General features: G+C 38.7%; 1 protein-coding gene across 1 annotated transcript in view; it reads right to left on the bottom strand.

The window, feature by feature from the left end:
* The window catches only part of CPQ (carboxypeptidase Q), a 145498-nt gene that overhangs the window by 41994 nt on the left and 77897 nt on the right, over positions 1 to 25607 (bottom strand). The window contains exon 5 of the mRNA XM_053991471.1: positions 11702 to 11813. Within this exon, the coding sequence (XP_053847446.1) occupies positions 11702 to 11813 (112 nt within the window). The remainder of the gene's footprint in view (positions 1 to 11701; positions 11814 to 25607) is intronic.

The raw sequence follows: 25607 nt of genomic DNA, 5'->3' as shown, positions 1-25607 counted from the left end.
AGAAGAATTTCCAAATCTCCAATATTTTAGAAAAATGTATTATCTTTTTTTTCTCCCTTCTACCTTGCCCTTGACTGAAATAAAATCATAGTTTACCACAAAGGTGCATTTTGGTGATCAGTTTCTATATCCTTATGGTTTATCTCAAGCATAAAAGATACTATGGGCATGTGGAATCACAAGTTAAAGAATGAAATAAAAACATCAATATGGTCGATCTGTGACTAAAGATACATCTGTAGCAAGCACAGCAGGACACCTACTCTATTACACTCTCAGTGTTGGAGTGGCTGCTGTCCTTTCCTTCTCCTTGGGTACCACAAACACTTCTGTCATACCAATGTGCAGGTCTTATTTACTCTTTTTTCTGCTTGTTTTAAATCATCATAGATTGCTCACATTCACAGATAGCAGCAACACCTGAATTTTATGTCCTACATGTCTTGCTCATGCTTGACAGAATTGAGACATTCCCACACAGCAAAACTGAAATGTAACATTTTGTACATGCAGAGACAAATTATAATGGCCTGTCACATGTAAAGCAAAAAACAAAAAAAAAAAAACAAAAAAAACCAAAACAAACCAAACCAACCAAACAAACAAAAAACACCAAAAACACCCCCCCCCAAAAAAAACCCAAAAAAACCACCACCAAAAAAAAACCAACCCACTTCATTCTCAATATAGCCCACAAGTCAGGAAGGAGAACTTGAATCATCTTTTTAGAATCAAAATTGAGATCAGTACTATAACTGCAAAATTTCCTTCAGTAACTATTTTCCTACTTTATAAACATAAATCCTTACTGATGGGGAGGATCACAAAGATAAAATATTTTCTAAGAAGACAGTGTGTAGATGGTTAACAGGCTTCTTCAATGTCATTTCAAGACTGACCAGCTTACAAAAACATAAAAAGCATTCCACCTTTGTAAAAATAGAAATTTTCCCTGCAAATCAAGGCACTGGGATCACACACAAGCAAATCAAATAGGTGTTCAACTTATATGAGGCATACAAGCAAACTGCAAATGGATGTGAGTAGATTAACAGGGGTCAACCTCAGCTCACCCCTCACAGCTGCTTGCTCACTCCCCCACCAATGGGACAAGGAGAAAATCAGGAGGATAAGAGCTAAAAAACTCGTGTATTGAGATAAAGACAATATAATAGGGAAAGCAAAAGCTGTACACACAAGCAAAGCAAAACAAGGAAGTGATGCATTCCCAAGACCCTGCATAAATGGCCTAGAAAAGCCTTGATCTGAGCATAAAGTAGAATAAACTGCACTGCCAATTGAGGGAGGTGATTCTGCCCCTCTACTTGCCCTGGTGAGACCTCACCTGGAGTACTGCAACCAGCTCTGAAGTCCTCAGCCCAGAGAAGACATGGGCATGTTTAAGCGGGTCCAGGGGAGGGTCACAAAGATGATCAGATGGATGGAACTTCTCTCCTATGAGGAAAGGCTGAGACTAGAGAAGGCTCCACGGAGACCTTAGAGGAGCCTTCCAGTAACTGAAAGGAATCAACAGGAAATGGGGACAGACTTTTTAGCAGGGCCTGTGGCAATAAGGACAAGGAACAATGGTTTTAAACTAAAGGAGGGTAGATTCAATTAGATCTAAGGAAGATACATTTTCTACAGTGAGGACAGTGAAACTGCGTCACAGGTTGCCCAGAGAAATTGTAGATGCCCCATGCCTGGAGAAATTCAAGGTCAGATACAACAGGGCTCTTAGCAACCTGATCAAGTTGAAGCAGTTCCTGCTCATTACTGGGGGTTGGACTAAATTACCTTTAATGATTTTTTTCAAGCCAAACTATTCTCTATATTCTCTTACTTCTAATACACCCTAAGTCACTAATGTATTTGCTTTAGGAGTTACTAGGGAGAGGTATATACAGATATATCATCCTCAAGCATTGTCCTCTGCTGCACTGAACATACATAAGCTATGGCCTTTTCTGCATTTTTACCCTGTGGCTTGGAATTTCTTTAAAACACAAAATTATTTATAAGTATTTATACAAAATCATCAAGATACATAATGATGTTGCTGACATTCTTTAAATTCTTATTACACTCCCTACCTTTTTCAAGTTTGGAGCTGATTAGACATAGGAGATTTACTGAGTGTCGTTAATTGAGATATTTCTATCATGCCTGCACTTCTCATAAAATACCTGGAACTTCCATTTCTGCCACAGCATAAAATAAAAATAAAACCAGTACTCTACATTTTGCTAAAAAAAAATAAGAACTCATCATCAAAAACAGTGGTACAATCTGCTAATACCTGATTTATGTATCCTGTAGTATGGGCAAGGAAGAGAAAAAGCTCTTACTGCTAGAAACATGTTTCCCTGCCCAATTTCAAAGAATATGCATACAGAAATAAACTGTAATCAATAGGATGATAGTAATAATACAGTTAATTGAAGACTTTTCCTCTGAAGACCTAGAAGAAATCTCCATTCTAAACCAGAAGGACTTTGGCTTTCACTCTTAAAAACACAGTCCTCTACAGTTTAAACAACTGATCTCACTACGTGTGCAGAAAAGTGCCCGTGTACTCATTTATTTAAGAATAAATTGTTTTTTTAATTGAGTGACAAATAATGATTTCACAGAGAAAATCATAGAATCATAGGGACATTTCACTAGGTCAGTTTTTCTCAGAGCTCCATCCAGCCTGGCCTTAAACACTTGCAGAGACAGGGCAATAGCAACTTCTCTGTGCAACCTGTGCCAGTGCCTCACCACCTTTACCACCTCATCCAAGGAATTTGGATTCCTTCCAAATATCTAATCTAAACCTCCTCTCTAAGTTTGAAGCCATTGCCCCTTTCCCTGTCACTACATGCTCTACTAAATAGACTCTCCTCATCTTTCTTGTGCGCTTCCTTCAGGTACTGGAAGGCCACAATCAGGTCATCCCTAAGCCTTCTCTTCTCCAGGCTGAACAATTGCAATTCTCTCAGCCTTTCCTCATAGGAGAGGTGCTCTGTTCTTGTAATCATCTTCATGGCCCTCCTCTGCACTCATCCCAGCAGGTCCACATCCTTCTTATCCTGGGTCCTCAGAGCTGGATGCAGCACAGGTGGGGTCTCACAAGGGGAGACCAGAGAGGCAGAATCCTTGCTCTCACCCTACTGGCCACGTTGTTTTGGATGCAGCCCAGGATGTATTTGGCTTTCTGGGCTATAAGTGCACATTGCCGGGTCATGTCCACCGTCTCACCAATCAGTACCCTCAAGTTCTTCTTTGTAGAGCTTCAAAGTTAAAAGCTTCCAAAAACAAGGCAGAAAACAGCTGAAAAAAAATCCTTTTAGTACTACTTAAACCTTGATTATAACATATTTCTAATTCTCTAGTGAAGCTCAAATTAGACATGGGAAATAGCTTTTAGCCTTGGAAACTGTCTTTCTTTTCTTTTTAAACCAGTCTAATGCAGTGCAATCTCCTTGATTTTTGTCTGTTGATAGCTTCTTTTTGTGGCACTGAGGACAAAGCACTGCAAAAAAATAGCACTGGAAAGCAAGTAAACCTCAGAGAATCGAAAGTCTGGAGTGAAGAGAGATGAGGTCTGGAGCAGAAGAGATGAAGCATTGCAGGAAGAAGACAGAAAATGGTCAGGTCTGGGGCTGGGGAGGGGGAAATCAAAGTGGAGCGATGAGCCAAGCCGGATACTGCAGCTCAGATACTGCAGCTCAGTCTCGCCTAGGGCTGTCAGCTTGCTCAGAAATATGTTTTGGGGGTTGAGAGGACACGACTGCCACTGGCACAGACTGTGAGCAGCTGTTTGGACAGATTCTTCAAAAAGGGCACAGGGGCCAGGCAGTGTCCAAGGTGAGTCAGCCTAGGGAAAGAATTGATTTGCAGAGCACCAGCAGCCTTAACAGCAGTGCGGCAAGATGCTGAGATTACACAAGCAATTTTCTTTTCCTGTTTTTAGGGAGGCTGATGATCTTATGAGAGAAGGGTAGATTTGCAGAAGAGTGGAGAAGGGAGATGCAAGAGGTTTTAGATAGATTTATTTTTAAAAAGCAATGCAATATCCAAGAGGAAATGTCAAGGAAGGAGCTGGGTATACAAGACCGGAGGGGAAATCAGTGAATGATCTGCAAGTCTAGTAACTAAAAATAACATGGATTAAGCCTTTTGACTGGGGATGCGAGGGAGAGAAGAGAGAAGCCAAGCCCAGAGCCTGGTGCTTATGGGCTGCAAGTCAGGCAGCAACAGTGCCAGAGAGAAGGTTTCTCTGTGGACACCCTCCTGCCACCTGGCAGCACACCTGAGGGGCACTTCAGAGGAAAAGTACTGCCAAATGTGCTTGTCTGCACATGGGGTTTTAAACGAAGAACTGTTTCGTGTAGTGTCATGAAGCCATTACAAGTCATGTACCAAAAAAAAAAGCGGGAAAAAGAAAAAAAGGAGAAGAAAAGTAAACACAAACTTGCCTGCGTAAAAAAGCCAAGCGCAGAGTCAGCAGAGAACTCCTCCACCCCATGCCTTGCTCTGGTCCTGTAAATGTGTTCTCCAAGTCCCACAAAAGGAAGAAGACACTGTCCACCCTTAAAACACACTTTATTCCTCTTCAGGAACACATTCTTCCTTAAAGGTATTTGTGATCTCATCAAATTGTGGAGCAGAACAGGCAATGTGGGACCCACTCCCACACTCTCTGGGATTACAAATATCAGACATGGTTTGATCTTAATGAGAGGTGGGTCTGTATTCTGCCTCAGCTGCCCTGCTCTTTGGATTAGAAAAACAAATCTGTTAGGCTATTCTGAGAGCTGATGAGTCAGAAAATGAAGCAGACACACTTCTGTCTCCATACTGAAAACTTATACCTTAAAAAAAAAGGACAGTAAGGACAAGATGCCCCGTACTTCATTTGGGAAGGAGTTCAGCACTTCACCATGTCAACCATGTTAGAGGCTTGAAAAACAAAACCAGTAACACACAACAGCTAGCACTGTCAGGTTTCTAAGATTTTTATAGATAATCAAAGCTCAGATTTTTTCTTGAATTTTCTGGGTAAATTAAAGCTTGCATAGAAGCAGCAGTCTACAAGACAGAGAGCAAAATTGCTATGGAGGGCTGTATATCTAAATTTACCACCAGATTAGCAACCTTTTATGTTTGCACTTGCCTCTCTGCTAGGTGAACACAGTATGAAAATTGAAGATTTAAGTATTGTTAAATATGCACTCAACCAAATGTTAAAACGAAGGAATAAATGCATTTGTAGTGTAACAGCATATGCAGATATTTCATACCAAGAAGATTTAATAGAATTGAAAACATGAAGGTCAGAATAATACACTCAGCCTTGGGAAAGTGAAAATAATGTAAGAACAAGAAGTTAATATCAGGCATATTTGATTAAAGAAAAAAACCCAGGAACTGTAAAAGTAGTCATTTAATTATGTTTCACAACATATCTCCTAGACAGCAAACAATTACACCACCACAAGAAATTCAGAAAAGTGTTTAACAAAATATTTTGCAAGCACCTTAAAATTGCATTTATATGACTTCAATTGAACTGGCAGAAAAGGAATTACTCTGGTAATCATATTTTTAATAAAACATATCTTTAGTCCTCCTATATTAGCCAGTGAATTTGGACTGAAGAAATGTAACTTCACACAAAGACTACAGAGAACTGTACAAAAATCTGTCTAATGGTTTTCCAGTTGCATTAGTCATGGGTATAATTCAGATGAGAACCTTACAATTTCAATTTAAAATAAGTTTTAAGGGGGGAAGACTGTCTAATCAACTCCTTATGAGTAATAATAACTCAGTACCTTAAAATTTTTACATGCATTGTTTTAAAAACATTTCTGTAGTTTTCTGTATCTTTTTCCTATAAAGCAGTAATTTGGTCGTGCCAGATCCATGTCTATAGGAAATCTGATTTATGAAGCCCCAGTTCAGCTTAATGCTGGCAAGTAGGCAAAGAAGAGAAATGGCACCTATCATCTATCACCATACATTTCTCCCTTTTTCATGTTTCATCACCGTCTAGGAATGCAGGAAAGCTGTGTAAAAGGTGTGATGACTGGGATTAGATTTTGTCAACAATCATTCTTCCTTCATCAAGCTACTCTAGCAGCTATCTAGCTCTATCACCATCCTACCCTGGCTGTGAAAGAGCAAAATGTTCCCTGTTCATCTACTTGACTGCTGGTATTCCCTGGCTCTGGCAGCTCCCCACAGCAAGTGTTTTCTTACATGGAAGAACAGGACACTCAGAAGCACTTTGAGGCACCTTCCAAGCAGACACTTCCTGGTCTGAGGCAGCATCCAGACATGACTGACCATGGGCTCAATGCACAACACAACAGCACGAGCAGGGAACTGTGCACTCTGCATCACAGCCCACCACTGTGGTGGTCTTTGGAGTGTAGCCTTTCCTGGAGTCTGCACCGACTACTTCGGTGGAAGCAGGGCAGATAGCATTCACTGGCAACTCCTTGCATTGGCTGCAGTTAAAGTAATTGAAGAGAAAAAGGTTGTCATTTGACAAATTCACAGCTCAGCCATTGACTTCTGAAGATGTCTCCAGATTGAGCAGTAGCTCGTGGACAGGTATGCACCTCTGGGCTTGGCAGGGCACCAAGAGCTGGCTAGCAATGAAGCAAGAGAGACCCAAACACAGTCAGGAAAGGGTAGAAAACACATTTCTTGAACAAGGAAAGAGAGCTTGTGGGTAAATGTTGCTGAAAGAAACCTGGGATGTGAACAGAGAACCTGTTCACTGTTTGATTCCTCCTGTGCTAGCAGAGATGGGACTCTGAAAATAAACTAGACTGTAGTGTCAAGTAACATACTGATCAGTTTCTATTCTCAACGGGAAAAAAATTGATTCCAGATGTTTAAATGAAAAAAAAAAAAAAAAGACATAACAATTATAATTTTTCAAGTTTTTGAGAAGAAAGCACTGAAATTCATCTACCAAAATCAACTGGATTTCTAACACCAGTAGGCTCCCTACTGCTGTTAGGAGACTTAAAATACTATATTTGGAAACCTGACACTGCCATACAACCAGCTTCTATAGATCTTTCTCTATTATTGTCATTATTCAGTTCCTTCAAGCTTCCCTTAGGGATGGAAGGCCCACATTTCCAGCACTAGAGGTGGCTTTGGCAGGGCTGGAGGAAGGCAGAACACCTGCAGCCTCAGCTGGGAAATGCCCCTCAGCCAAGCAATGTGGGAGCACAGCTGGATTAGGAGCAAAGGGGCAGCACCAGAAAAAGCTCTGAAACCACTGGATACATACTAGCTGCTTCTTGCTCAAATACCCTGTACAGAAGCATAACTCCTTAGCAAGAAGAGCTGCAGACTTGAAATGTTGGGAAAGGAGGACAAATATCTCCTTCACAGAAACTGACAACCAACATCCAAAGCAAGATCAAGTTCTGCAAACTGTCCAACCAAAGACAAAATATGGCAGCAAAATAAATTTTGTGGGATTATATGGTGATGTTCTATGTGTAGCTGATTATTTAGTCTTTTATGTCACCCGGAAAAGCAGCTTCTTTTGTAAACCTTGTGTGAGAGACGGACACGAGAAGCTGTGTTTCAAACGACAGCATTTTGGCACTAATCGGACCAACACGAAAATGCTGAGGCAAATGACATTGGCCAGCTCCAGAGATGCTCTTTTCTGCACATAAACTAACAAACTAACAAAAGTTTAGAATTATAAATGGAACCTGAAAACAAGTTGGGTTTGAGATTTCTAGGCTGTAATTAGCAACACAGCTGTTCTGTAAAACTAGAAAACTGCAATTTGCTTGAGTGCTGTCTCTCCTACAGCTTCCAAAGGCCCTCATCACACTACACTGCACCTTATGCAACACCCCATGGATTCTCTCAGCTTACTGATGGGAACCTGTTAGCCTTTCCTCTCTAAACACCTCCAGTGTCTTCCCATCATCTCCTAATTACCCCAAATAATGCTCTCAATACTGCCATGGAGATATTTGCAATCTATCACACAGAGTTTGCAGACAAATTAAAAGGAAAGAGACTGGTGATTACCACAGTGCTACATGTGCTCTGGTAACCAGGTGTTTGCCATCTTTAAGAAAGCAATAAAAATGCCTTCTTCCTGCCTCTCCTCAGGTGGGACATAAATGCACTTGCCCATCTCTCCTCAGTCACTCATTTGAAGAGTATATCAGAACTTCCTTTTCTAAATATTTTTATGCCTCCATCAAAATTAGTTAAAATAGATCAAAAGATTGAAGCCTGCAGAGGGCTGGGCAGGGCAGCTGCTGCTGCCAGACATCGCAGAAGACAAACTGCACATTGCACAAGTTTACTGCCACGGAAACTCTGCCTGCAAGTGTAGAAGGGGAATTTCTTAAGCATCAGAAATCCTCAGCTAATCACAACAGCCTTGGCTTCCCTGAAGGAAAGGGAGTTTACCAGTTCAGACCAGTTCACAAACTGCCTCAGCAACTCCAAAAATGTCTTTATTCCCAGTAAACGGAATAAGGAGTAATAACTAGCTAAAATGTTCATGTTTCTTCACAAAAACAATTTCTGTGGAAACCTTTCCAGTTCTTCCTCTTTTAAGCACATCAGCCATGAAGCAGCTTGCCACAGATTTTGCCTATCAGTGGCATATGTAAGCTTCAAGAATTTAATTCATGCTTTTCTTTCCTTTGTGCTTCATTAAACTTCATTATTAAGGGTGAGAAAAGACCCCTTTAAACACCAATAGTCAATATGACCATTAGTTAGTGATTTTTTCTGAGATTAGCTACCAGCAAAACAAGCAGCCATGAGAGTTTAGCTGATACAGAGCACTTGATATGGATGCACTAAGGAAAATGCTTCTTTTTACTTTGGTCAGGACGTGTCTACAGCCAGCATGGGCACCAACAGGTGCACAGGCTGGTACTGACGTTTAATTATACGCTGCTGAAGGGGATGTTTTGAGAGTGAAGTTGCAACTGCACAGGAAACATAGCAAGATTCACCTTGTTGAAATGTAGCCATGTAGAAGTTGAAATTTGCTCTGAATTTGTTGCCTGTGCTTCCTCCCTGAAGAAGAATGAGAGGGAATGGCACCACCAGCAGGTACCCCCTTCCCATCACCCCACTGTGGAAGACGAGCAGAGAGCTATTACAGCTGTTAGATGCAAAGTATTCAGACAGACTGAAACGTTCCACTTGTTAGCTCTTCTACTTTCCAGAGTTAACTGAATGGTTATAACTTTAAACAGTGTTCAAAAACTACAGCAGATCACAATCGGCCCTGTACTTTTAAGGTACTACTCTTCTGAAATGTATACATGGGATTTTACGTCAATAAAATACTTTCATTCCACTCTCTGCTAATATAATGCAAAACAGTTTCAATTCAGTCTGACTTTCATGTAGTTGCCTTTCCCTCAAAAAGAAACAAAATTCATATGAAGTCAAAATGGAAATGAAAAAAAAAATGCTACCAAATATTTGAAGTCTTGAAGACTAAGTCCAGATTGCAGTGGACTGGTATATGTCCTTGTAGGGAGCGCGTAATTATTATGATGTCTGAAAATCTAGAAAACCCAAAACCAAAACAAAACTAAAAGAAAAAAATATACCAATATGGCACAGAAATTGCCACCTCAATTAAAAAAAATAAAAGCTAACACTGAATATTCTGGAAATATGAGCAAGTATAAAGGCCAATACATTAAGTAGCTGATTTACTTAGAAATAAAAGCAAGAACTATTAAAAAATTTACTGGAGGCAAGACAACAAAACATGGTACTGCTTAAATAAAATCAGACCATCTTAAACCATAATTTTAATGATTTTTCAATTAATTTCATGTATTTGGTCCTAAGCCAATAGCTATTAAATGGTTTTGGGAGGAGGCTATGTTCAAAGTCTGGAATTGCATTTAAACTATAATATTCTTCAAGTATTACATGAAATTTTCAGAATCCAAATTAACAGGCATAATTTGTGTCTTGTCCATAAGCCATGTCCAAGGGTCACAGTGATATCATGATGAAATTCTATTAGACCATCACTGAAAACCCTGCTTTAATAGTGTAATAGTATTTTGCTTTCATTAACACAAAGGACCATGGTAGAGGTAGTGGAGTTATTTCTTACTACACAATATAAGTTAATATTCTAGAAATCATATTTCAGAATGCTCATTTCAGCTTGAGGATCATATCACCACAGCTGTAAGACCAGTTATACTCTCGTAAATACTGACATAGTTTTATGGCTACACAATGCACCATGGCTTTAAGACTCCCTGGACACAGTAAAAAATTTCTACACATGCATAGAGTCAACTGAGTTGTCTTATCTCCATTTCAAATGTATTTGGTGGACTAGTGTGAGACTAAATTTATCAGGGTCCAAAATAACATCAAAGTAAGTCTCCACAGTGCAAAACACAATGTTCATTCAAAACACAATCTATGGAACTGATTTTAAATAAAAGTCATTAATTTGTTTCTCATACAATCTTCACATCTTTTTATTTTGCTGACCTTTTTTTTTTCCTTTTCTTTCTTTTTTTATGTCAGATTTTAAATGCTTAAGATATTAAATCTGCATTAACCAATCTACTATGGAATGCCCCTTGGTTACCTACAGCTATGAAGACCCAGAAGCCCTCTCCCAGCCTTGTGCTCCTGCAGAACACTGGTACAAAGAGAAGAGCATAACACAACAGCTGCCCAGAACAGAGGGCATCAGCAAAGGCTCCAGCACTTCCCAGCTGAGAGAACAGCATGTCACCACAGGTTGCACAGCAAACACATAGGCTACTACCAGAGGAAATCAAATATTTAAACAAGAAGAAAGTGATGCATTTCAGTCATGCATGAAGGGAAACCCAGTGAATAAAAATTATACAATGCCACCATTAACTTGCCCTTAAGAAACACACAACAGTTTATTTTGAATGGAATAGAGTACCAAACACAACAGAATAACTTTCTTTTCCTTGAACGTGGAGGAAACACAGCCAATTCTTCCAAGCATAAAAAAAAAAAAAAATTAAAAAACACTACAAGAAGGAGTACACTTGTATTCTTAGTAGAAGAATCCTAATTAGTTTGCTTTTAAAAGACCAAAAATTTAAACAGACACACTTTGTTTTAGCTACAGATTGATAATCCAATCATTCCAAAACTGGGAAATTGAGAGATTAGAGGTTCAAACAATGCAAAATAAAGGAATAGGAACTCACAGGGATGTCTAATGTTCATGACTGCAGTATGCAAGCAGCTAATCACATGACAGAGCTTGTCTAAAAGAGCTCTTCAAGAAAGACTGAGATTGTTCAAGTGCACAAATCCTTTCACTGGTAAGCAGGGAAAGATATTTTATTGTTTAAAGGCTGCCAGGGCAGGAGCAGCAGCTGATTTTAATTTCTAATGAATACGCTGGGCATTCCTCTTGACCACAGGTTACATTTGTGGAAAAAGGGAATAAGGAGGAAAAATAGATTCCATTTGATGAAGGAGGAAAAGCATCCTTGGATATCAACTCAACAATCTAAAAAGTCTGTTTCAAACTAGATTTGAGGGATATAGTGACAAAATTAATATCTGTGCTCAGGGACATGGATAAAATAGAAAATCCAGTTTAGACATCATACAAAATGTCCTGGAAATGTAATGCATTAAAAATATTTTAAAATTAAAGACTTACCCAGATCCTTAATGAGTGATAATGCTTCCCATGATATAAATGCTCCACCACCATCATCCATAGCTCCCTGCCCAACGTCCCAGCTGTCCAGATGTCCACTGACCAATACAACCTGGAAAAGCAGTTATGAGAAAACATATCTGCATGAAAACATTGAATCAGAAAATTCTGTTTAGCATTTAAGCATTTAAATGATTTTGTCACAAAGTTGGCATTTTAGTTTAGAACGGGAGAAAAGAAATATTTCAAATAAAATTAAAAATTGTTCTCTAGTTGCTGAATATTAATCTGGGATTCTACTACTTTAAACCACTGTCTAAGTGAAACTAGATAAGCTGTGAGAAATGTTTAAATGAAAGGTCTTATCTCATACATTATGAAAGTGCATACTTTCCAGAGATGCAGGACTACTACACTGCTGACTGGTGACATTTTCTTTCATATTCCATCTGTTTAAGCCCTTAGGCATAAATTTGATTAATCCTATTTTTGGGTGCATAAGGAAAAAATATTAACTTAGACTGAAGCACTCCCAGAGGTTTTTGTTTTATTATATATCTATGGTACTTGTCACAGAGGACCTCTAATTTATTACAGGATCCCCTATGTGCTAATTTATTACAGGATCCCCTATGTGCTACAATGACAAGATATTTTATAGTTCATTAATCATAAGGATATTTTAAAACATGGTAGCAAGTCCCAGATGGGTTTTCTGCAAAGAAAATTTTATGACTACAGTATGGGCATCTCCAGAAACATCTACTTGCAGATCTGAACCCTTCAAATATTGACAAGTAGCATCAGACAAATACCACCAGTGTGACAGTTCCCCAGCTAGGCCTTGAGCTAAAGGGTTGATGGATCTATGGTTACAAGGGAAAGGTCAAGGAGGGACAAAGACTCTGAGCCAAGCAGGCAGTGTGGTAAAATGGTGCAACAGCAGAAAACCAAGAGCAGGATGTGTTCAACCTATGACAATTCAGAGTAAGAAAAAACTGAAGGAGACCCTGGAGCATCCAGGGTCAGAACTGGCCATACACAAAAGGATGCTTCTCACTCTCTGGTTAGCTGATATCAAACAAGTCTCAGAGCTGTAGGATCCAGAAAAATGTAAAAAATATTAATTCTTTCTGCCACCTTCTTCTCCCTAAGGGATAAGGATCTCCTGGCATATCATCTTATCTACCATTCATCACTGGACAACTAGTCTAGCACCGTAAATGAGAACATAATGTGTTTTTCCTGTTATAACTCCTGGAGGGCAAGAGTCTAGGCTGTAAAGTATGCAGTAAGCATTGCAAGGAAGTAACTTGGAGCCCAAACATGAAGATCTCTATTTTCTTCTTCATGTCAGATAAATCTAAGTATGTTTTCACTGGCTATTAAAATTAATGGACTATCATGGCAAAATAAAAAGTATCAAGTACTCATCATACATCAATGTTTTTTCATCTAACCAAGCACACACTCCGGTAACATAACTGAAATACCCATGGTATTAAACAAAGGCCATGAGAAAGTAATAATCATACCCATTGAACTGCCATGGGTCCAACCAGAATGTACCAAACCCCTTTAAATTTAGAAAATAGACTGTGAGATCTTTATAAATGTGTGTGTTACAAGAAACAGAACAGTCATGCCTTAGAAGCAGAAAAAGCTTGTGATCAAAATGTGAAGAACAGCTTACTCTTTCCTTCTCACGTCTCAACTCCCTTTTCTGGTTATCCAGCATTAACATGTGTTTGCTTTCCAGCACAGACTCATTTTCTTGGTAGAAAATAGACATGCTGCAATCTTTATTCCAAAACGTCCCCTCCTTCAAAAGTGCTTAAACTTGGATGGATGGCCCCTCTGTAGAAGCCTCAGAATTTCTCAGGGGTATTCCTGTGATTTTGTGATTTAATGTCATGACCCTCAAAGGGCCAACAGGAAAGATTGCAAACAGCATATTTTCCAAGGACACTGCCCTTCAGTAGAAGTACTTAATAGCAACATAGCTTGAAACCAGATCATCTGAGAAAAGCAATACCAGTTTTGGAGGTAGAAATGTTCCCAAAATGAGAGCAGAGAAGAGAAATGCTCACTGTGGCTGTTCTTTTTGCTTTCTTCTATGGGAGGACTATGCACATGTTCACACTTGCTGGTAGTGAGGGCAATGCATGAATGAATTCCGCTCTGTGTTCGCTCCTGGTTGTGCAGCCCCACTGCAACCTGTCTATGCAGGAGAGAGCTCAAACACCACCACACTTTGCAGCCAGCTGATGCAGACTCAGTACAGTCCACTCAATAAGGAATCCACAAATAATAATAATTTTTTAAAAAGAACAGAAAAGGCTCTGAGTGAAAACCCAATTGTCTGTGGTATAAAGGACGTCTATCTCAGCTTCAAAATCACCATGTGGTTTCTTTGTTCTTAAAGCAAAAATTGGTTTTAAGAAAATAACTATTTTGTCTCCTGGGAAACAGAGCTTCAGGATGAAATGAATTATTTAGAACAAGTTTGTAAACTCATTGAGAGACAACCAAGTTCACAATAGGATGCCTTTTCTTTAGCAGTGAAAGAATACATCACTAATGCTGTTCCCTGGGAGCAATCTCAACAGTGTCTGAGAGGGAATTACTACTAATTTCTGTGGAACAACACATATTGCAACAGCAGGAAATTCTGAATCAGAAAAAGGTGGTGTAATCTCATTTGGAGTTACAGACTCCAATTGTAAAGCTTCTTCACCAACTCCAGAACATTACACCAAAACAGATCAAGGTTCAAGTGGATTGAGAAAGTCAGTTAATTTTATGGATGAACTTCAACTTAAATTTACTGAAGCTGTTGCCAAGAGCAATTACATAAATACAAACATTGTACCTCTATGTGAAAGTTTCTTCAAAACAGTTGTTTTTTTCAAACTATCATGTTTTTGTAGCAGCTACTGAATGTTTCACTGATCATGCTGATAGCCATAGACGTTCTTAAAATAAGACACAGTTATAAAATAACAAAACCCACTGTGTTTATTTTGATCTTTAAGTAGATGGAATGTGTCTCAGCAATGAATGGAAATATTACTGAAATTCAGTTTAAACCACTATATTCTTTAAAGTAATATTATAAAATAATAGCATTATAATACTCTGTATAGATGGGCTAGTAACAAAGGCAGTTAAAGCTATCAAGGACGTATGATTATTGCATTTTCCACATTGCTTTCAAAGCTGTTATGTGATTCTCAACTCCAAATCTACACAGACATTAATAATTTATACAAAACAACCCTATAGAAATGCCAGAAGAACACAAGCACTGCACTGCAAAGCAATGCTTGTAAGTATCTGTAAGTATATGTACTTGTTTTAAATATGCAGAGAAACCACAAACAACTGTACAGGACAGTACAAATATAGCAATACATATTTGCTAAATTGACTAAAAATAAATTTGGAATAAGACAGCTTGCATGTAACCTTACAACTTTCTTATTCTATTTCCTTCTGCATCAGCATGATCATCTCTATAGGATGCCTTTAGGTCATATGCAGCATTTCAATCAAGCATATTGAAATATTAAAAAAAAATTCTAAACACAAGAAAATTAGGAAGAGGAACCACACATTCACATACATGTGCATATGTCATCCTTTTCTAAGCAGGATGGTTTATGCCACTAAAAAATAATCTCCCATACCATATGTAGTCACACAGACCAATTGCATTTGTCATGCAACTTCATAAAATGCAGGTGAACTACCTTCTGCTTGACTAAAAGGAATTTTAAGAAATGCCTATCCCATTTTTAGTTAAACTCAAAGCAAAGGCTTCTTTATATGCAACCTTAGAGATCATAAATATTAAACATTAGGAAAGAACTCTAAGCAATATTTATAATCACTTAATCTAGAATAACATTTGTACTAAGTTTTGAAAACCACCATGCAGAATTATTTCATGTACCTGAGACAGATGTATATCAGGTAATGCAAGAGTAATGGAAGAATAATTAAGCCATCATTCATCTTTGCCCTTCATGGATGAAGAAGGCTTTATGGATGGAGGTTTGGGTTCACAGAATAGGGTCTTTATTTATAGGAATCTGCCTATCAACACATTTCTCTTAAAAAAGCATGCTAATAACTTTTATTATGCAAAACACTGAAAAATATTTTTCTTTACATCTTCCTCCAGCAGACAGTGAAGATAAGGAGCACCTTAACGTACAAGAGGACAGAAAACTTAAACAAGTATTACATACACAAATAATCACAGAACCACAGAATCATGGAATCACAGAACCAATTAGTTTGGAAAAGACCTTTGAGATCACCAAGTTCAACCTATGGCCAAATTCAACCTTGTCAACTAGACCATGACACTAAATGCCACATACAGTCTTTTCTTAGGCACCTCCAGGGACAGTAACTCCACCACCTCCCTGAAGAAGCCCATTCCAATGTCCAATCACACCTTCTGTGTGTGAAAGGAAAAAACTTCTTCCTAACGTCCAACCTAAATATCCCCCTGTGCAGCAGACTGTGTTATATTGTTGTTGCTGGTTGCCTGGGAGAAGAGACAGAGCCTTACCTGCCTACACCCTCCTTTCAGGCCACTGTAGAGAATAAGGGCTCCCTCAAACCTCCCCTTCTCCAGGCTAAACAACCCCAGATCCCTCAGCCACTCATCATGGGACTTGTGCTCCAGACCCTTTACCAGCCTTGTTATTCTTCTCTGGACATGCTCCAGCACCTCAACATCCTCCCTAAACTGAGGGGCCCAGAACCGGACACAGCACTCAAGGTGTGGCCTCAGCAGTGCCCAGTACAGGGGAAGAACGACTTCCCTGGTCCTGTTGGCCACACTTCTGCTGATACAGGCCAGGATGCCCTTGGCTGCCTTGGCCACCTGGGCACTCACTGGCTCATGCTCAGCCTGTTGTCAGTCAGTACCCCCAGGTTCCTTCCTGCCTGGCCCCTGTCCAGCCACTCTGTCCCCAGCTGGTAGTGCTGCATGGGGTATGACCAAGAACTAAACAGGATATTAGAACCAGATCAAGCAGCTTTAGTCACGACACATTCAAATCCCAAGCATCTGTATGCCAAAACAACAAGCTTAAACAGTGAAATCCTCTAGACTGTAACTCGAGTTCTTTTCAACTCTTCATGTACATTTTCAGTTAAATAATGCTAGAAGTTACTTGTTTCCTCAGGCAACAAAGGTTTACAGTGTTCTCATCCAGTTCACGATTACCTGGAAACCCATGAAAAACATTTCTATTCAAATTGTTGTGGTTCGCTTTCTCCAGTTTGCTTCCAAGTAAGTCCATCTGAAATTCTAAGTACCAAGACAAGGTCTTACATTATTTAACTAGATATTTTCCTTGCATGAACCCCCTGCCAGTGCCAGTATTTGTGCAATACTAACCTTAAACGTATAAACAGCATATAAAATTGATTTGTCTTTGGACCAAAATCAGAGGATAACAGAAGTCAGATAAGAATTAGGATCCCCTATTTAATCCAATTTAAAAATTGCCTATAATTTCTCCCCTTCCCCAGATACTCATTACTCATTTTTATTCTCACAAACACTCCACAATTTCCTATTCTCTCCAGTCCCAACAAAATTTATGGCACTAAATAAACCATGACTAAAAAACTCAATCCCAGCTTCTCAGACAGAGGAGACCAGCACCAAATTCAGGCCTGTGCTCCTAAGCATAAGGGAGTACACTTTTAGTAATTTACACATTTGGATAGCATTACAGCTATGAACAACCAGATGGCTTCAGTTTATAAGGACTTAGAGATTTTCTTCATTTCACTGTGTTAACAGCACGAGAATAAAAGAAAAAAGAAAGGCAGCATATCATGTACCTAACTAGTGGGCAAATAAAACAGCTGGCAGGACTAAATTTAAGCCCATCATGCTTAACTTGCTTTCAAAACTATGATTAAATAAAGTCTTCATATACACAGATTTGCAAATATAGAGTAGTAAATATGGCATGGTAATTTTAGGATGCATTAGTATCATCCACAGTAGTAGCTTCCAAATATATTTGGGAAAATGGCAACACCAAGCAACATGCATTTCTACTCCTTACCCACACAGCAAAGCTGGCACCGGTATTCGCAGCATCCTTCCTTAAAGTACTTCTTAATCTGCAGACTATATTTCCTTTCCCCCTTCTTATGGGGGGAAAGGAAATATATAGATTTTTTTGCCCTGACTCATTCTCTTCCCACTCCACCTCAAACCTTTCTCTCTTCAAGTCACACAGCAAAACAAATGCAAATTACGAGTTATCAACTCTTCCTACTTGGTATTTTGTGTCCAGGCAAACCAACATTCCTCAAGTTTTAAAATATTTATAATAGTTATTTAATTTGTATCATGCAGCAAGGTTCTGTAAATCAGTCCCTTGGCTTTTCCACCAAAGGCCCTCTGAAAGCTAAACAATCTGAATCTGTAATCCTCTGTGCTGTAGCACCACACTGACTGCAGCAAACACATCACACATCATCTTCCATTCTGGAATCCAACCCAGCTCTTCCAACAGTAGGATAAATACTTGATGAAAACTTCTCAAGCACTGCATTATAAAGATAGCTCTTTAAACAGTTCTTGCTGGGACACTGTGTTTCGTATACATTATCATTATTCAAGCTCAGCATTACAATATTTGAGGAAGACAGGATGACAAAGCTGAGTGCCCATCAACAACACAAAGCACTGAGTACTGTAACATAGTACATATGGCATGGGATTAGAGTTAAACTAACATGCAAAGTAAGATATACACATAATGCATATATTTGAATATAAACTCTCCTGTATTTTAAGATGTGTGGGGCTTTGCTACCAGAAGAAAAATACTTTGTCCAGTAATGCTTAAACACAAGCCTACTCTATTGTGTTTAATTTTATCAACTTCAACAGTTAAATTCAAGCATAGAGCTGTATCAGAGATATTCAGTTGTAAAAAAACCCCATAATTTATTAAAACTCTTTATGACAATCTACTCTGGCCATTCCCCAAATAGTTGTTTTGGGCTACAAAGAATTGTGTGTTTATGTACTTGCCTTTAAGAAAACACTTACTGCCCCCAGTTAAACTGCAATTAGATTAAATCATGCCCTACATGTAAATCAGGCACATTACCACATTTAGTGAATTTTATTTTGTATATATAAGGACATTTCTTCAAATTAGTTTTTAGCTTTGGTGTCCAAATATATGACTCCACTGTACAGCTCCTTTTATTAGATTTTATGCACATTAGGAATGGTTTTTAAATAATCAGACTAGCTGTCTCAACTAATTTATAGTCCTAAAGATATAGTGAAGTTCAGAAGGAAAAAAAAAAGATTAAAACAACAACTGTCTTTTCTACTTAATATGCAGTGTATTAAGACTTAATTTCCAGGCTTCTGATTAAATGACAGATCTGCACATGAAACAGAAGTGACTCACTTAGTTACACAAGAATCCAACCCTATTATTGCTAAAAATCTGATTAACCTCCAAAGAGCCCCTGTGTCATAACATACAGTAAACTCTTTAAAGTTGAGTCTCTGCTTTGTAGAAGTGATTGAAACTAAAGTGTTCTTGGAAAGTACTGCAATCAAACCTTCCTGTTTGAAGTGAATCTCAAAACCACTGAGTAGTTAATAACTACTAGTAGTAAATGAGCTGGTATCATTTATACTATGTATGACAGTGAAGAAGAAAATTAGTCTGAAAATAAATTATAACTGATAAGGGAACTGTAGTGAAGGTAACAAGACATATAAACTATATGAGCATTCAAAAGATAACCAAGTATTGAAATGACTACCATTTTCATATTAAATGTTGGATTTTAAGACTTAGCATTTCCATATTTAAGTCATCCAGCATCTTTTATTTCCTATTTCCTGAGCTGTAACATTTCAGAAATAATACCACTTTTCATAGTACTCTATTTTGAAAATAAGGATTTTAAATTCCATATTTCAACCGACTTCTAGAGGTTTTAACAGGAAAAATTATAACAGTAATGCCCTCTAAACAAAATTAGGTATCACTGAAATATCACTCACCTTTGTATAAAGAAGATGTTGTAGCAGCTTTTTTTCTAGTTCAAATATCAGCAAAGAATCTCTGCAATACCCCTGTAGGAAAGCTAAAATGGCATCTGAGTTGATGTGAAAAGAGAAGCTCTCTTTTTTCCACACTTGTCAAAGGAAGACTTCCCTTATACATATAGTAAATAATTTTTATGATCTAGAGTATTTATATTTATATATTTTTCACTTTAGGGATATAAAGGATTCTATATTATTGCAGATCTAGCAACATCCCCAAATGTTCTATCTTTAAAATTCCCTTTTTCAGATATCAAAACTAATCTCAGCTAAAATAAACACTAATGTCCAATGCTACTTTTTGAAGCATTTACAAAGCCTACTTGTACACAGTGATACTAGGCATTACTAGCAAGCTTCCCTTTTAAAACTGTAAAAATAATAGATTTTTCTCCAGAAAAAATAACAAATATTGTTTCCTCTCAAGAACACTACAGGACCTCTTAATAAATAAGAACCTTGCCTCACTAGCACTGCTTTAGAGCATTGTGATGATCTAAAATGTCCTGAAAGCCATCCTGAGTAGCTATCTCTCAACTGCCCTCAAGAAAATAGACTTTACACATCTCCCAAGAAGAATGCTGATGGAAGCAAGTCAAAACAAACCTTAATGGCTGTAGGAACAGCAGAGCACTGTAAGAGACGAGGCTTAAAAACTAGCACTTATGTCCCCATGCCAGACAGCAGGCATTGGAGAAAACTCGAGGTTGGAACTTCTGATTGTGCATTGATTTCTGATTGTGCATTGACTTCTGATTGTGCATTGACTTCCACATCCTGCCTGCAGCAGGATCAACTTGTATCTGATCAGTTAGAGTTTTCTCCAGTCAAGTTTTGAAATTTCTCACATAAAAAATCCTATCACTTCTCTGGAAAAACTGTTTCAGTGTTTACCCTGAGGAAAATATTTTTTTCTAATACCCCTTATAACACAAGCTTTTTAAAAAATGTGCCCTACTGGGCCATTATGGCAGCATTCAAAGTCAAACTGGATTTTGAATGCTGTCAGCTGACAAGCCTGCCCTGTGAGCCACACCTCCAGATGCTTTTATTATTCATCACCACCAACTGAACACAATGGAAATGAAATTTTTGCATCTTACCACACTGTGGTCCCTCACCATTACACATACTAAAAGGAGTGCTGATAATGTAATCTGTTCTCCCAGAAGTGTCCCACTTCTACAGTCACAATGACTTATCAGAACTAGCAATGCCTCTTGTCCTTGTTTCTTTATAGTGGATAGTGGCTCCAGGCCTTTCTGCTGTGATAGCAAAGACTTCCTCCTCGCACATGTTCACAGTCTGTGAAAGACTTTTCTGATCCTTCCCTCTTACTCCACAAATCCTCACATAGGTTAGGTTCTTGCCATTTCCTCCATGCCCAAAGGATTTCATTGTCTAGTATACTAAAACACTCAATTAGTCTTTCATTTGATTACTATAACCCTTTTTTTTTAATGGCTCATCCTACATTCCTGCACAAGTTTTCTCAGAATTTTGCTGAGATTATCCTCTTATTAGTTACAGGGGTTTTTATAAGATTCTCATTATTCATTACTGATTTTTTTTAATCTGCATGTAACATTTTTTCTTTCCTATACACATTGTTTCTAAGCTGTACAATAAATGTCTCAATGCAGCACTAACTTCAGGCATTCCCAGAACTGCAGGAAACCACCGTGGAATAAATCCATGAGGAAGATGCTCTGTTAGACTTCGTAATTATGAACAAGGAAGAACTGATTGGGAATTCAGTGAAGGTCTGCAGTAAACATAAAATGGTGGGACTCAGGATCCTGAGAAGAAGAGGAAAGGCAAATGGCAGGATGTGAGCTCTGGGCTTGGGGAAAGGAATGTTTAGCCTGTTCAAGGACCTGTTTGTAAGAATCCTATGGGAGACAGAGCTGGAGAGAGAAAAGAGTCCAGGAGAGCTGGCTGCTTTTCAAAGATCATGCTGGGGACCAGCTGGAAAGCAGCTTGGCAGAGAAAGGAGCTCTGGGTCCTGGTGGACAACTAATTGACCATGAGCCAGCAGTGTGCCTGCACCATAAACAAGGCCAATGGCACCCAAGCTGCATCAGGGAGAGTGCTGCTTGCAGGTTAAGGAGGTTAAAAAAACAAAAGCAGGTTAAACAGGTTAAAAAACAAAAACTCTTCAACAACATCTTTTCAGTGTTAGAGAATTATGGCATTACTTTCTGGCCATGTTGTTCTGGCTAAGATGTGCAATAGAAATAATTTCATCCACACATTGCCCAGGTTGTGCAGTGAAGAACATTCCATCACACATGGTTCTTTACTAGATTTTTCACATATTTATACATACAAACCCAAAGCAATTCTTTGGTTCAATGTTCATTGGTCCCAAATTACACTGTTCTTAATATTTGGGTTCCTATTATTGATCCCTTCGCCTTTGATGATAATTTGGTCCTCATTCTTTGGTGCTTTTATCGATTTTTTCCCAGACCAAGTGTCTCCAACACACCAGGGGATGATGTTCAAGGGTAATCTTTGTTAAGGGTCACTTATTTCTTGTGCATCTTCTGGCAGCTCCCAGTCCATTGAGGTATTAAGCTCATCAGGCCTCACCCAGGGAAGGGAGTCTTTGGAAAAGAAACTTCAATACCCTTCACCCTGAGCAAAGAGGAACAAACTTCTGACTGAAGTTAGTTAAAAAAAAATTAAAATTGTATCATTTCCAACAAAGGGGACAGAGAGCTGGGATTGGAGAAGAGAAGGCTTCAGGATCTCAACAAAGTGTATAGATTCTTCATGGCAGATGTAAAGAAGAGGGAGACAGACTCTTGTCAGTAGTGCCCACTTACAGAACAGGAGGCACCATGCAGAAACTGAAATAGAAGAAATTCCGCTTAAAAATAAGAAAAAAGCATTTTTGGCTACAAGGGTTGTAGAACATTGAAACCTCTGTCCAGAGAGTCTGTGGGGTCTCTGTCCTTGAAGATGTACAAGACCCAAGCCCTACACAACCAGCTCCAGTTGACATGGCTTTGAGCACAGGGTCAGGCTATGTGATCTCCAGAGGTCACTTTTTGTAATTATGACGCTGAATCCCGGAAGACTAATTCATATTTTCTTCTGGATCTATATATAATTCACATTTCTTTTGGCTCAGAAAATTTCATTGGAGATACAAAAAGCAGAACACAACTTGGGAATCAATTCTACCAAAGCCCACTATGTCCTTCAAGATCCAGACAGATAAAGTAAAACTGTAATCTTCAATATAGTATTTCACCAGCACAAGACAAAAGACCTCTTTTCTACTTAGGGTAGTGAAAATCATGGTAAAAATTAAAGTTGGTATGAAATCCATTTTATTAAATAATTTGCAATTAATTTCTAAAAGTCTTATGAAGTGATTAATGAATCCACAGAAACAGAACATTATTTGGCTTGCAACATGAAAGAAAATATCTTACACTGACCATAAAAATAATTACTTTATATATTGTATGAAACATGTCTTCAAAGTATCAACATAACTTTCAAATTATAAGTCTTCTTTCACCAAAAGTAGTCCCTTCAGTTTCTTTTTGTTTCTGATTGTTAAAACAGCACTTCTACTGAAGCTTGTGGACTTAAAAAAATAATTATTTCTCACTTCTACATTCAAATTAGTTCATTATATTGTATTGATCTCTTTGTTGGTAAAATGGGACTAAGCAACTGTTTTTATGTAGGAATAGAGTGAAGATTGACATTTATTCTTATATTTATGACAGCTTCCATGGAAAATACTAAGAAATAGACTTGAAACCCCTGTCTTATGTAGAAATTATTGGAACTGTATGTCTTCACACAAGCAAGAATTCAGTCCACAATTTCTAGTACCTACCAAAGTCACATTCACAAAGACACAGCTAAGCACTTGCAAGTAACACTAGCAGATTTCCCTACTCAATTCCATTAGTGTATCTCAAAAAAACAGAGTTTTGATACAAAGCAACAGCACATACTACATGTCTATCTGTCCCTAATTTCTTTGTTTATATACTCTTGTGAAACTTAAAGTATGTTTGACACAAGTTTTCACCAAGATAGACAAGAGGCTGATTTTCAAACTCAAACAATGTCTGCAAAAGACCAGATGAGACAACTGTTGTCAGGATGATTTCCAGGGTGGAATTTCTGCTCTAAGTTAAAAGAGATTTGCTTTATTGGAAGCAGTAACTCAAAGGCTCTGGAATGCATTTGGAGTGCAGGGGACTTTGGTAAACCTAAGTGCAAAATATAGATGTGGCAAAGCAGGAAAAAAGAGTGCCAATATGCACTCCAGGATGCTTGGCCTACTCCAAGGCTGAAAGACAGTTCAAGTGCATTAGTTGCCTGGGCTCTCTATGTCTGCTGCCTGTTAGCATCTTTTAATGCATGAACAGATGTGTCCAGAGAAGGGCAACAGAGCTGCTGAAGGGTCTGGAGCAGAAGTCTTATGAGGCGCAGCTGAGGGAACTAGGGTAGTTTAGCCTGGAGAAAAAGCAGCTCCGGGGAAACATTATCAGTCTCTACAACTACCCAAAAGGAGGTTGTAGCCAGGTGGAGGTTGGCCTCCTCTCCCAGGCAGTAGTAATAGGACAAGAAAAACAGCTTCACCTCGTGCCAGGGGAGATTCAGACTGGATAGTAAGAAAATTTTATTCACCAAAAGGGTTGTCAAGCACTGAAACATGTTATCCAGGGAACTGGTGGAATCAGCATCCATGGATGTATTTAAAAGGAATGTAGATGTGCCTCGGGACATGGTTCAGTGGTGGACTTGGCAATACCAGGTAAATAGTTGGACTCAAAGATACTGAAAGTGTTTCCAACCTAAATGATTCTATGATTTGATAATTCTATGCCAGACACAAACCAATGCTTTCCCAACACAGAATGGAAAGCAGATGGATAACTTAGAGCCCTGCAGAAATGTGAAAAACAAGTCAACTGCACTAAGAGAAAGGGAGGAGATACACAGGTTCCTTGTTCTACTCTTTTCCAAAATCACAGTGTGATTACCACAGATGGGGGACCACAAAATGGAAGTTATCTCACTTGGAATTGGTTCAGCATATGTGAAACATTTGATATTCATTAGAAGGAATATGTAGAGTGATTACAGCATTTCCCCAAAAAGTGGGAAAGCTGTCCTCATGGTCACACTCTGGGATCAAACTGAGCTGTGCTTTGTACATGGACTCCACCTCCTTCCTCTCTATCAGGTGCCTAAGGAATGGCTGCAGGTTGGTATCATCTTTGACATTTTCAGAGGCACAAATTTCTTCATGTCCTCTATAGCATGAGCTTGTGAACTTTTTGGGCTTGTGAATTTTTTTTTCCCCATATCCAGCTACAGAGAGGAAATCAGAAAGAAGAACATCCGAAACACCCGCTAGATCCAGGTTATACAGACAGGTTTGTGTGATGTGGGTTTCCGTCTACTTGGACTTAACATCAAATTTATGTCCCTAGGCCACTTAAAATCTGTCAGTACTAACTAATACTCCTGTCACTTCACCTTAGATTTAAATCCCTGACCTTCATCTGAAAGGTGGTGTGTCTCATTGCCAATGTCACCTCCCTGCAGTTTCTCTTCCTATGGCTGCAAGCTGAAATAACTTATTTATCTAACTATCCCTGTACTCCCCAGTTTCACACATGACAGAGGAAGGTGTGCTTACAGAAATTCTGACATCTACATAGCACTGGCTAACCAGATGGCAAGCACCACAAACTGCTATTAGACATTAGTCTATCCTCTAAGATAAGTATCAAAAAG

The sequence above is a fragment of the Vidua macroura genome, chromosome 1 (genome assembly GCF_024509145.1).
Source record: "Vidua macroura isolate BioBank_ID:100142 chromosome 1, ASM2450914v1, whole genome shotgun sequence".
In the NCBI taxonomy this organism is placed as follows: Eukaryota; Metazoa; Chordata; class Aves; order Passeriformes; family Viduidae; genus Vidua; species Vidua macroura.
The sequence above is the reverse complement of the archived record's forward strand: the minus strand, read 5'-3'. Positions and strand labels throughout refer to the sequence as shown.